General features: G+C 37.8%; 1 protein-coding gene across 2 annotated transcripts in view; it reads left to right on the top strand.

The window, feature by feature from the left end:
- The window catches only part of LOC124794675 (alpha-1,3-mannosyl-glycoprotein 4-beta-N-acetylglucosaminyltransferase A), an 834427-nt gene that overhangs the window by 764548 nt on the left and 55318 nt on the right, over positions 1-14561 (top strand). For both annotated transcript variants that reach the window (XM_047258208.1, XM_047258209.1), the window contains 2 exons: positions 2421-2467; positions 7361-7671. In XM_047258208.1, the coding sequence (XP_047114164.1) occupies positions 2421-2467; positions 7361-7671 (358 nt within the window). The remainder of the gene's footprint in view (positions 1-2420; positions 2468-7360; positions 7672-14561) is intronic.

Here is a 14561-nt window from a genome sequence, read left to right as displayed (position 1 = left end):
ATACCTTTCAATTTGGTTCTTGTAATGGATCCTCTTCTGATAGCCTTACCACAGTTGAAAGTGTTTGTGTAGCTCAAGAACAAAAGAAATTGTAGATATTTTGTGAGGTAGAAAAGCCTTTGATTGGGTAGACAACATAATTATATTTTAGAACCAAAAATGTTAGTGTATCAATGGTATTTCTGTGGCATGATGAAATAATACGTTCCTAACAGAAAGCAGAAAATCACTCTGGTAAACCAATTAAACTAAATTATAATAATTTGCATGTACATCAAGCAACAGGTGTTGTCTTATTATTTACTACACTTTGTATAGAGCTGTTGTGGAAAACAGCCACCAGAAGAATCTTGTTTATCAAACTAAGTTCAACAGTAAATAAAAATAAAATAATTGTTGACAGCCATAAGTATAAATGACCATGTTAATTAGAAAGGTCTCTTTTCACTGACCAGATTATTTCGAATGCTTAAAATCTGTTAGAGAACTATTATCTTGGGCAGTACAGCTGAAGTAAAGAAAGATAAATCTGTTGTTAAAATTCTGTTGTTAAAATTCTGTTGTTAAAATTCTGTTGTTAAAATTCTGTTGTTAAAATTCTGTTGTTAAAATTCTGTTGTTAAAATTCTGTTGTTAAAATTCTGTTGTTAAAATTCTGTTGTTAAAATTCTGTTGTTAAAATTCTGTGTTGAGTGGATAACTACAGTTGTACTCCCTTTCCAGTATGTTCATTCCTCAATGATGTCATGTCAAATCACACTACAAGCATCCAGTCAGCTACTCTCCAGTTTGTGTTATTTGGCCCATCAGATGCATGGCATTTTCTGCTGCTGTAAGCAGTGGGCTTTTCAGATGTGTACTGGGTTCACTGTCCATTGTGTACAGTTTCCCTCAGAATGTTCATAAACTGGTAGAGTTGGATGTCTATTCCCTGATGTCAGCAATTTCTATTAGGCTTGAAACTGATGATCATAGACAAGATGTAGCTCTGGCTGCTGTTGGTCAGAATATTTTTAAAAATACTGTTGTTAAACCGTGTTACATTGCTGAAAGTGGTACAGAATTCCTTATATTCAAGTTAGACAGCCTGTTCTGATACAACAATAAATTTGGCAATGTCAATTACTGGACTGGTCCTCCCATTCCCTTTGTTTAAATTACAACACTAGTTGATATTTGGTACAAGTTAAGAGTTCAGCAACAACACAGACTATGAGCTGGCTGAAGTTATGTGAAGAATGAACCCAGTGAAATGCTGCAAGTCTGTGAATAAAAGTCCACCATACTGCTATGAGAAATCCAGCTGGAGTAAAACACCAAACATAATCCAAGCTCACAGAGTATGTTGCAAGTGTGTAGACTGCACACAATACTCACTTGTTGTTGCTGTGCAGGCAGTTTTATTCTGCTCCAGATACATTCGGATCATGCCACATAATGTGACTTCACTGGTTACATCCTGCAGTGTGCACATGTGGCACCACTGATCATGGGACTGAAAAAATAGTCTTGCTAATTGAGTTGCTGACTGCAGCAGGTATGGTCATGAGCATGTCCAAACTTGATAGCTCCTATCTGTCATTGTGTCATGTTTCCAGGTTGACCCAGCTTACTGTGCCGAGTAATGAACGACTGACACTTCCACACCACTTCATTGCCATAACATAAATAAGTGTGGGGTCACACGATTTTCTTCTACCAGTTCTGTACCACCTATACTGGTCCAAAGTGACCACAGCATTCTTTTAAGGTGTAACTAACATTTTGTCTGTTGAGCTTACTTTTCTTTCTTCTGAATCACAGGCAGTTCTCTGGGTGTCCATTTGATGTTCATTAGGAACAATGTTCCATTAAATGAGATCTGAAAGCCCACATTTGCTGCTTCTACATGAAGTTGGTTGATCTGTTGTGTAGCAGTCACTCTTTCGTCAAATGTAGTTTCATGGTAATCCGAGTACAAAGATTTTGTTTGAAGGCTTTGCAGAAATTCTGGTCATTATTGTTTCTGAAATATTGCTTGATTTGTACCAACTGATTTTGGTTAAATGAATTCTTACCTACAGAATCTGATTTTGACTCCATGTTTTTTTTTTATGCCCAGGAAGACCCTCCCATTTGAATGATTATTTTTCTTGTTTTATCTCCACCAATATTTTCTTCTGTTTTGGTCACATCCTTGAATTTTTTGATCTATCCAAGTTATTTTCTAGGCTTTAATTATGAGATGATTTCCTTAATCATTTAAGCTGTGGTTTCTTTTTTTACTGCAAGTTTTTTAAACTAAAAATGACTGTTGCTTTCTTGGCATCATATGTTGTGAGATACACATGTTCTCATGAAATTTTAATGTTGCTATAAAAACTAAGTTTTTTCATCTCAATATCTGTTAATGTTGAACTATTACTTTTGTTTGTCCACAGACAGATCAAGATTACGTCTTGCAGGTTGTTAGACAACTTGAATCGCAGTAAGTGTATTATGTGATTTATACTTTTCAACCTACCTGATAAAAGCGGAATATTGACATAAGTAAAGGGAAGATATTTTAATCTCCTGTGTGATTACTTTATTGAACTCAAAACAACTTTTTTATAGAAATCATTTTAGTAATTGTAAGATACGAACATGTAATGTTGACATTCACTAAGTCATTTATGAAGGGAGGGCTGTAGATATCAGTGCCTGGGTACCGGAAAGTGATTAGAATGCGCATTACCAGCAGATATCCACCAGTGAGGAGACAAGAAGTGATAGTGATTCCTCGAGGAAATGTGATACTATTTACAATGTATGTTAGTAACTTAATATTATTAAGAAAAACAGTGTGGTACCAGTTATAGTGAAAACTGTAAAATCTCTACATATAGCATGTTCCTATTCAAAGCAACGGGTATTGTTACTTCCACGTAATAGTATGGAAGAAGTAAAACGGTCTGACATTCAAATCATTAAATTTATTGGTGGCAACAATTTCTACAACACTATGAAAAACATCAGGAGATAATAAATCTTTGAAAGTGTCATGGCCTCTTTTTAAACCAATTTGGTTTCAAGGTTACAAACAATATACAACTGGACAAAATGGAATACTACAGTAAAAGAATTTTGAAAGTCGTGGTCTTTGTGGCTAAAAGTTTATTTTACGAGACTTTGATTCACATACATTGCTGTGTGTTTACACTGCTGGCAAAGCATCAATGTGAAAAGAGTATTGTTTAAAATATTCTTATTCTTTGTGAGTGCTGCCCAAGAACTTCTACTAATTTTGGTGGATAATAGATAATATCAACAGCATTCTGAGAATGTTCGCAAATGACAGTTACTTGCAGAAAAGCGTTACTGACTGGTATTTTTTTTAAAATGCAGAATGTAATAGTCAAGATCAGGGCACTGAACATACAATTTTTTTTCTGAAACAATGCTTTCAACTTGCTCTTAAAGAGATTTTCAGGGAGTCGATTTATATTACTTGGTTGTGTTATGGAACTGTCTTCAGCTTCAGCTGGACTGTAATCTGTAGCTCTTTTGTCACCCAGTGACTACCATAATCACACCTAATTTGTGTATTGTAATTAATAATGTTTTTATTGATTTGGCTTATTTATTTATTTATTCTCTTCCATAAATATAATTGTCTTAAAGACACACAGTGAGTACACAGTCAGTAAATTATAGTTAATACAGCAGTCCCTGCAGGACTGGGGTCTGCTTATACATATTACCAATTATTGAAACTGCTACCTCCTAAAGCCTGGATATACTGTACATGTAGATTGTGGGTGCCCCACCCCCAATTTCTCTTATATTGTAAACATCAGTGGATTAATCCATAGTGTATTTAAGGATGGGAGGAGTTGTTATATTTGTGAGACTCGTTAGTAAGTAAATGTTGGAACTAATCTTTTTACAAATGTAGCTGATATGCTCTTTCCATGCAAAGTGTTAATCACATTGCCTAAAAATTTATTCTTAGTGGACACATTACCTGTAGGTGGTGATCCTGTATTACTGAGATCATTTATAATCACCACAGCAGTTTTGGCCTAATTTGGTGTAAGTTTATTTATAATTAGATGTACTGTCATCAGATGAAAGTTCTTTTTATTGTTTCGTAATGCTAGCTGTTCATTACTGCGCTACTATACACAGTGCCATTTGATTTCCAGTACTGTCACAGAGCAGACACAGGACGTTAATGGCAAGGGCCTCTGCCATCTTTGATTAAGAACTAATGATTCTAGAACTAAAAGGTTTGCAAATAGTACAAATCATGGAATGATCAGAGCAGTAAAATAGAAAAATTGGGACTCGCACATATTAGAACTGGCAGTCATCCCTTATGGGCATAGTACTGAATAAATTGGCTATATGAATGAGTATTGTAATTCTTCGTACTGTTCATACTAATCCATATAGTGATTTTCAGAATATAAATATGATCTTAGTATGCACACTGCTAAGTTTTTGAAGCAGCTGCTATCATATTAGAAGTATCTCAGAGCTGTTGGGGCTGGTATAGTTCTCCTTTATTATTTCCAGACTATGTTACAGAGCATCATACAAACATTGCTACATATTGAACAGTAGTATAATTTTGACAGTAATGCAAGAATCGGTAATCACTGGTCGTCTTAAAGTCCTGACAAATTTTCATTGAGTAATTGAGACAAACTACAAATACACACATAGATGGGACTAATCTGCAACCTCTCCTCATTTATATTCCAAAATATCCTAATCCATTGATACACACCACACCAGTCATACTCTTGTGGAAGACCCAGGTTAAATACCTGTCAGTTATACCCAAAGAGTACAGCCTATTCGCCCTGTAACAGGCTTACCTTACCCTATCCTGTCTGAGGCAGGGCTGTCTGTGAAAGCAGTCATGTCATGTACCACCTTTGCTCAATTTCTCCACAACACTTTATTTGGATATGACCACCAACCAGCTGTCCACCCAAAAGAATGGCCACTGCTAAACTGTGGACCATCTGGATCCTTTAACACCAGTTTCTCAGAATTATATATATGGAAGTTATCCTTGCAACACACCCTTCAACCCTGTAACTCTCCTAGCCTCAATTTCCTATAGTGTCTGCCACAACCTCATCTCCATCTCTGCTCCATAACCTAATATCAGTCAGCCTGCACATATCCACATCCTCTTACCCTCAGTCTCTTTCTGCCTCTGTGTTCTATCTCCCCTTCGCCATCCACTGCTCCAATTGTGCACTGTGCACAACTCTCTCTCTGGATGAGGTCTGCATGATGCCTCTCCCCCAGCTGTCAGCCACCCTTCCCCAACCCCCCCTCCCCCTCTCCCACTGTTCCTCACTAATCACTTCCTTTCTCTGTTCGCTCACTCCATTCAACCTCACCATCACCCCAGTACAGCTACAGTACCGTTAAAATATAGTCCGATTATTGAATTTGGTAAACAGTTGTTAAATAGCATACATAACACTCCAGAATTAATATTTTTATGATTATGGAAACAACTGAGCAGAGAAAATCTCCGACACAGCTGGGAATCAGACCTGGGGCCCTTAGCATGGCATTCCATTGTGCTGACCACTCAGCTAGTGAGGTGGACAATATTTTGATCTCCACGTATTTATTGACACAAAGTTCCATTTTGAAGATCAGCTTTGTAAAATGCAGGAACCTCAAGATCTGTATGCTGATCAGTAATCTACAAAAATTTCAGAAAATTTACTTGTGGCAAAAACCAACATATGTTACTTTAGAATATGTTGTCTGGCATAGTAACTGTGCCGACTGAATAGCAACTGTAGACTACCTAAAACTAAGTGTGACTCCTATTCATAGGTGTGCATCATGGAAACTGCAGATTGGAAAAATATGGGATTATTACATTCTAGTTTTTAACGTAAGACAGTGAAACTAAAACAAATAGAAACAAATTAGGCACTGAAGTTACCATGACTAATAAAAGGATGCATAACTAGAAAATAGTAAAATAGTAGGTGCTACTCTCAGATAGAAGTTTTAACGTGCATGGGGATACCCCTAAATTTGCCAATAGTTTTCCAGTTAGTGAAGTTTTCTAATTTGAATTGATATTTTAGTGAAAGTACACACTTTCATAAACAATCAGAGCTACTTAACTGTATAACTGGATTTAGATACGAATAACATTTTGTAATTGGATTATTGTAAACAAGAAAATTTTATGTAGAAATAAGTTTTAAAACACAATTTTGGAAAAAGTAGAACATTTTTGAAAAGTGGAGAATAAACAGCCTTCAAATGTGCTATGTTAATCATGGAACAAACCATTTTCAGCATAGTTAGTAATATTTCCTTAAATAAAGTATTTCCAGACGAATTAAATATATTATTGTCATTAATCCATTGTATATTACACTGTGAATAAATAAGTTTAACAAAATATTGCATAGATAAGATTTTAGTCCATTTATGTAACTATAGAATACACATTCCATAATCATGAAAAAAAAAAAAATTGTATTTAAGAAGTAGAACTGTAGCTAGTGGAGCTGTCCTACTTTGTTACTTCTCATGGGGTTTATCTTTATTCCTCAAATTATTTGTAATTATAATTTCTTTCTCTCATGCTAGATTAGTCCGCCAGACAAAATATTACTGGCAGAAATCCTGTAAAATGACACGCTTTTTTTCACTTTGTAAAAACAAGATGTGCATAGTACTCAAATTTGAATGGATCCTTATAAAATTCTTCTTTCGCCATTTGCATGAATATGTCTTGCGGCACATTTGTGCCCCACAGAATTCAGTGTACCATGGTATGACATTCATTGTTGCATTACGGCAGAATGCACCTGATACGCATTTATCACAGTTCCCTGCCTGAATACTACATATATAACTGATGGTGTTAATAGTGCAACAGCACACACACAGGTTGTCTTCTGAATAAATAGCTGCACTTCTATTGCACCGACTACATCATTTTTTTTATGCAGGTTGAAATTGATGTCCCAGGGTAAACAGTTCACCCGTAGTATTACACATAAAGGAGCCGCAGTTCTTATTGTAAGAAAACAGGTGGTTGCAGCTTACCATTATTTGAACCAAAACACACAACAAACACATTCGATACTGTCAGAAGTGGCCATTCTGCAGCATTGAGGCAAGCACTTTCGGTGCTTTGCCTTAGTACTATGCCACTATAAGAATCGGAGCTTGATGTAGTATGCCAAAAGATACAGTAGTCTACTCTGTGAATCATCACAGTAATTTCATATAAAATGCCAATGTAATGAAGTAGTTATTTGAGCATCCTGTATTGATGTGCTGCACATATCAAGACTGTTGCTGTTGCTCTGAATGCTATATTTTTTATGCTGATCAGGTTCCCAGAACAGCTGGAGACTGGCTTGTTAGAGCTAGTGTCACCACCTGCCACCTACTACCCAGACCTGGATGCTCTGAGGACCACACTGGGAGACCCTCCGGAACGTGTGCGGTGGCGCACCAAGCAGAACCTCGACTTTGCCTTCCTCATGATGTATGCCCAGCCCAAGGGTACCTTTTATGTCCAGCTTGAAGATGATATTCTGGCCAAGAATGGTTTTGTCTCCACAATGAAATCATATGCACTTCAGAAAATTTCCGAAAAGGCGCCGTGGTTTGTGATAGAATTCTGCCAGTTGGGTTTCATAGGTAAGTTGATGGCTTATTTCGATATGCTGGAAGAACTAGCCTTTTGATAACTCTTTCATGTGCCGTTAAAAGAAGTTGAGTGTAATCTGTCTGAAAATTTAAATTACTCTATTATATTGTAACATATTGTAATGATAATTGGATCCATAGTCAACATTCATTGTATGGATCAAGTCAACTCTGTATTACAAGCATGGAAAAGTACACATCTGTGTCAAAACTAGCATTTACCAAATTATAATTGTATATATCAGTATTCTAAACCAGTGATGGCCAAGAAACTCTGAGCACTTCTGAATCTGTCTTGTCTGGCTCCACACTTCCACCACTACCATGTCACATCATCTGACCAGGAAGATGGGGATCTGCAAACTTAGCACATTAGATGGCAATACAGCTGTGCAAAAAAACTGAACAGCTTGCGTGCAATTTAGTTTCATATTTTGTACTTCACAACAACATAGATCACAAACAAAACAGATTTTCAGTACTATTCAATTACTTTTGGCTTGCAGAAGCATAATAAAATTTAAATCTGGTACAAACTGTTGGCATATGGACACACAGTTTCACACCACTCACATTGCCTCATAATTTTGACCTTTTTTTAGTTTCATAATTGAAAAAGCCTTTCACATAATTGTTGTTTAAAAGATTGGTACCACATCTGCAACCTCATTATGGAGACATGGAAATGCTTTTCGAGGAGAACTTTGTAGAACTCCTGCAAAGTCTTAACATAAAAGAATTTCTTTTGAATGAGAATTATACTGCAGGTTCATAAGTTCTGTTTACACATGTACAGGAGCAGTTTCAACTGAAATGCCAAACAGTCTAGAAAACAACTCAGAAACAGATGTAAGACTTCCAGTCTCCTGAAAATGTTTTTAGAAATTTGTGCTGTTTAAAGAATTGTAGAAACAAATTCTTCAAAATTCATATTTCATTCCATGGCAGTGAAATTGCGGAAATGTATGGTGTCTTTTGTTGGAAGTAGTCCCTTCCACGTTAGTTTTCATTTTATTTGCTCCCACTTTCCCCATAAAAGAAGTAAATTTCAGTTAAAATTAAAGATACGCAATTAATTCAGGATATTCTTATTTCAGTTCCTGCTTTCCTTTTTCTTTCAGAAACTCAACTATAGCCAGCCTTAAATCTGAAAACCATTTCAGGCATGCCCCTTGACTTAACCAAAGTACTGGGTGTTTCAAAATGAATACTGAATGAATTTGTAACAGTCATTGACTTAAGATTAAAAATATTGCAAGGGGCATTCAAAAAGAAATAGCCGGAGGCATAGTTGCAGAAACCAGTACCTGTGTGTTAGAAATATTGACCCCGGCTATTGAGACACTTGTCCCACTGTGACACAAGGCAGTGAGTGGCTGTCTCAAAAATTCCTGAGGCTGCGATGTTAACCAGTACCAGTTCAGCATGTACAGTTGGATGTCGTTGTCCGAGGTGAATCGTTTGCCCCTCAGAGCGTTTTTAAGGGGACCAAAAATGGCATAATCACAGGGTAATCCAGGGTAATGAGTGCATCCACCAGTTGGATAATGTCACCAGTAATGTAGTGTGGTGCTCCAGACTGTGCATAATCAGCTAACGACACCTGTCCTTCCCTGAAATACTTTGCCATGCCTTGACCCTTGCAAGGGACATGCAGTGTTTGCCATAAACTTGACACATTCGTCGATGAATTTCTGTTCCTCCTCCTCCTTCGACTGTTAGAAAACCAACACCACCTCTTTGCTCTTCTTTTGATGCCTCTGTGTCACTGTTTGCAATGTGCGGCTGGCAGCGCTGGACGATTGATGCATGTTGTTGCTAGCTTTGTATAGTCACGTCGTGACACGCACGCATGCCCTGTAGTGACGGGCTGTGAACTTCCACGCTCTGGTCGGAACCACACCTCATTACACATGCCACGATATTACCCTCCTGTCACAGGTTTGTCAGCCCTAGTACATCAAATGAAAAAGTAAGTTGTTCAATGTGAGCATCACTGATGATATGGCACAAACAGTTGATATGCCAATTCTTCCCAACCTTGATCAGTGTGTCGGGAGTGATTGTTGCAGCAAAGCTTTTTCTGAAGTCCACTAGATCAACTGGCAGTGGAGGCACAAACACACGGTCCTTTGTGAACCCCCCACAGATAAAAATCACATGGTGTCAGATTGCGTGTTAACTCGGAAGTCACGCAAAAGCTCTGTCATCAAGCCTCTTGCAACCATTCAAGCAGTCAGGTATGTCATTTAATCAGTCACATACATAGTAATGGGAATGAGGCAGTGCATCATGTCGCTGACAAAGTTCCGTGGGTCAGCTTCTTGCAGTTCAGGAAAGAGCTATAGTTACAGTGCATTAAGAGAAATGCCAGTTACTACACTGAAAAAGAAAAAGCCCATGAACTTCCCATTGGGATGTGGCACAAAAAAAAAAAAATCATTTTAGTGGAGTCTGTTGTAGCTGTACCTTGTCCTGGGGATTTGCCGACTACTGGATGCACACGTTGTGAATCTTGATACTTCCACTTAGGTGAAACTTCGGCTCGTGCAGGAAGTCTGCCACACAGCAACATTTCATTTTCAGAATTGTCACATAAACTATAGTTTTTAGGCTTTATTACTTGTAACACCTGCAAATAATTGGGATGTAGTTGTGTGTGTTTCCTTAAGTCTGCACACAGACATCACTGGAATCGCTAATTCATGACTAGCCTTCAGAACTGATTTCTTGGAGCTGCACGTGAAAGAATCTCTCTCTTGGCACATTCTTTCTGGTGGAAGACACAGGAAACAGTACACACGCATGCACACAGGTATAAGTAAAAGAACCATCAGAATTGCTCTGTCATTTGATGTATTATTTATAAATGTAAGTTGAAAGTAATAAATGCTACAAAGCCTTAATACCCCGATAATTCATTTTTAAACACCTGCTACTTTGCAATACTTGTATAACATCTCTATGCACTTTATTCATATCCACCAAAAACACTTGAAACTAATGGTGTAATAATGCTGTGGCTTTAGAAAATTTACTATTTTTTTTTTTTACATCAACCACATCTTTAATCCTTCGTGCATGGCATTGTAATGCTGATAGACAGCCAGTTTGGGGGTAGCCATTCATCATGTGACTGCATGATAGGTATTAAGAATGCTCACCCTTCTCTTCAAAAAATAAATGCTATTCCATTCAGTTTTGAAGGCTTGTGGTGATAGATCTGTAGACAGTCTCTCTTTGTTAAAGCAGCCGTGGACCTGTAAAGTTTATTTATACAACAAGCAAATAGTGAAGGATAAGTAGTGTTGACACTACGATTTTGCCAAACTGAACAAAGTTTTACCAACCGAAATATACCCTATCAAATTCTAGAAGAAATGGTGTTGCAGTGCACTGCTGAAAGAAACATCGTGCTTTATGGATTATTTCTGAGAAGGGCCAAGCCAAACAAAGTGGAGGCGTAAAGAGGCGTAAAGAGGCGTAAAGAGGCGTAAAGAGGCGGGACAAGCCCTAGACCACATGGACGCAGCACATTATGGATGTGTGAATTTTCACATCCTGTGCCAGTTTCGCATGCTGTGGTCAACACTGTTTTAGGTCTAGTAAATTAAAATTTTGCTTACATCAACTATTCTATACACACACATTTCTGTATGAGTTGATAGCTTCTTTCTCTTTTAAGAACATATTTTCTAGTCAAGCTAAGCTATTTCTGGTTCTCTATGCAGTTGTACACTGCAATTTGTCTTACCCCGTACTGCACATAAAATGACTTATACTGTGAAAGAAATGTGAAAGAAATTCCTATCAAAAATCTTTTGAGACAGTTTTAAGATATTTTTATTGTTTGAGTATCTAAAGTCTGAAGCTTTTCTAAGGCTTATGATCTTACGTAAGTTGGCTTTGCTTTGAATTTCAAGATGTTGTGTACAGGCTCTTACAAAAAATTCAGATTCCTTGTGTCATGGTTGTCACGTTCCAATATCTTCAGTATCAAGCATTCATTTAGATATATGTTTGTTAATGTTGGTATCCTAAATGATTTAAAAGCTGACTTACATGATTCTCTCCCTTTAAAGTTGGTTATTGTTCTTACTGCTCTTCTGCATTTTGAATACATTACTGGTATTTGTTTTTGGACGTGCATCCCCAAAAAATTATGCCATAATATCAGATGCAACCAGACAAAATCTTGGAGAATGTACATGTATTCATACAGTGTAGTGGTCTAAAACAGTTTGGACGTACTATAGAGTTGTCAAAAGATGATCCTTGAAGTTGGCAGTGCTGTTGTCAGTCTTCTACAGTGAAGTGCAAATGGCTACTTGTGAAAACAGTTGTTGTTGATGTTCCCATAGCAATATACACAAAATTACGTTAAGTGATTTACTGAGGTAGATGTGCAAAGCAGCCATGCTGAGTCTGCACTTTCAGGATTTTGGTGATTCTTTTCCAGTAGTTTCTATTAAGAGCTGTTGGGCTTAGTGACACCTCTGCTGAATCCTTCCCACTTATTCAATAGAAATGCCACTGAATTGTTTTGGAGAGGCATTGATTTTGTCATTCTCTGCTGACACTTGTAATTACTTTGTGTGGTGCACAGCTGTTGTTGGTAAGTTCCACTATTGTTTTTCTTATTGCTTTTTTACTGTCATACCTACACTTGACATAAGAAATTTTCTAGTCAGTTTTAAATTCCCGAGTATGTCAATCATTACTATTAGTGGTTATTCCGCTCATTTGACGAATACTAAAAACCAAGAGCTATTTCTGTTTGATATCTGACTTTAAGGACCCCAGAATGAGCAATAAATTGTGGTGATTCATTGCCAGGTCTTTCACTGTGTCCAGAAATTGCGCATGTGTAAGCAAATCACACCAATTGATCACTGATCACTCAGAATTCTCATGCAAGCTGATGAACTGCATGCAGTGTGTGGCAATATGGCGTCCTGGAGTTACTCATTCGTCTGGATATTAAGTGTGATTATGTAGTTCTGTTTCATTTCGCTTTGCACATTTTCAGTAAGACCTTTACATTAGAATTTATACTTCTTTAGAGACCACAAATCACTCTGGAAGATAAAACTGAGGCTGGAGTTGCTGTTCATATTAATCAGTAATACAAAATTCACCCTCTAACTTTGCCATTATTAGTATTTTGAAGCTTGTACTGTAAGAATAAAATTGATGGAAAGTTATGCATGATACACTGGGCTCCATCTGATGATTTTAGTTATTTATGAAACTATTTCATGTGTTTCTAAAATTTCTAACTTCTAATCAGAAGGATGTAGCATAATTTTAAGTGAATATTTTAATAATGTGCAGGGCAGAAACATTATACAGGTATACTCAAGTTCCTTGTCATTTAATGCAGGGTCCAGTCACATTAATGTGACCACCGCTTTGTTAGATGTCAGTGTGCAATGACTCCAGGTAGTAGGTGGCAGGACTGGCAGTGTGGGGTACATAAAGCACATGAGGGAGAGGTGGGCGCACAAAGCAGTGCAGTCATTGTCGTAATGTGGACACGGTGTGACTTACCTGATGTCCAGAAGGGCATGCTCATTGGCTTTTGGGCCAAGTGTTGAAGCATTTCCGAAATGATTAAGTTTGTAAATTGTTTTCATGCTGACGTGGTTAAAGTATATCATGTATGGCAAAATGGCGTTACCTGAAACCGGTGCTGAAGCAACTGTGTTGTACTGTGGGCCATAGATGATAGGTGCAGAGATGCATACAGGCGAATGGACATGCAACTGTTAAGCAATTGACCACCCAGATGAACCAATGGGCTACAAATAGACTCTCTTCAATGACTGTTCAAGCACCTGGTTCATGAACCTATGCTGACAGCTGTTCATAGGTGACAAAGACTGGAATTTGCAAGCCAGTACCACTACTGGACGTCCACTGAATGGTGACAGGTGGCCTTTTCAGATGACATACAGCCATCGGTGTGTAGACCGTTGTGCTTTCATGGCATTTCCTGGGTTATATTGTCAGTCCGGGAGACACAGTGAACAAACACAAGTATGCATCTATCATTGGGGACCATGTCCACCCCCCCCCCCCCCCCCCCTCACCCCCCTGAATGCAGTTTGTTCTCTCTCGGCACAGTGGTATCTAACAACAGGACAATACAGTCTCACACAGCTTGAATTGTATGTGAATGGTTCAGTGAACACAAGGATGAGTTAACTGTGATCCCCCAGCCACCAAACACTCTGGATTTAAACCCAGCCATGAATCTGTGGGACCGCCATGCTCAGGCTGTTCGTGCTGTGGGTCCTCAATCAAGAAACAAAGTGCAGCTGGCCATGGCACTGGAGTTGTAACGGCTCCCCATCCTCGTTGGTACTTTCCAGAACCTCATTGATGCTCTTCTTGCATGTCTCATAGTGGTCAACACTGCAAAAAGTGGTTATTTAAGCTTTTGACAGATGGTCACACAAATGTGACCTGACAGTGGGGAGTCTAACGCTCCCTCATAAAATTTATAACAGTTATGACAATAAGCAGTGCTGCTGTTCATAACATTTCTACAGACGCGTTGAGATTGTGAAACAAACTGTGTAAATACTTGCAGCTAAATTATGAGACTAATGAATGAAGAAAGAATTGAGGACTGATAAAATAACATTAATTGAATTAAACACTGGAAAGACGGTGACAACCCACATGCCATCAATGAAAAATGTAGTATATTCTGTAAAGTGACAGGCAATTCCTAAGAAAAGAATTTCAAAACATGTCCAATAAATTAAAATTCCCATTTCTTAAATTCATTTTTTGAAGTATTTGTGGGGAAAGAGAAACTAACTGCCACTGCTGCTAAACACAGCACTCCCAGGACAGAACTTATTGACCTACTG

This window comes from Schistocerca piceifrons, chromosome 4 (assembly GCF_021461385.2).
Source record: "Schistocerca piceifrons isolate TAMUIC-IGC-003096 chromosome 4, iqSchPice1.1, whole genome shotgun sequence".
Classification (NCBI taxonomy): Eukaryota; Metazoa; Arthropoda; class Insecta; order Orthoptera; family Acrididae; genus Schistocerca; species Schistocerca piceifrons.
The sequence above is the reverse complement of the archived record's forward strand: the minus strand, read 5'-3'. Positions and strand labels throughout refer to the sequence as shown.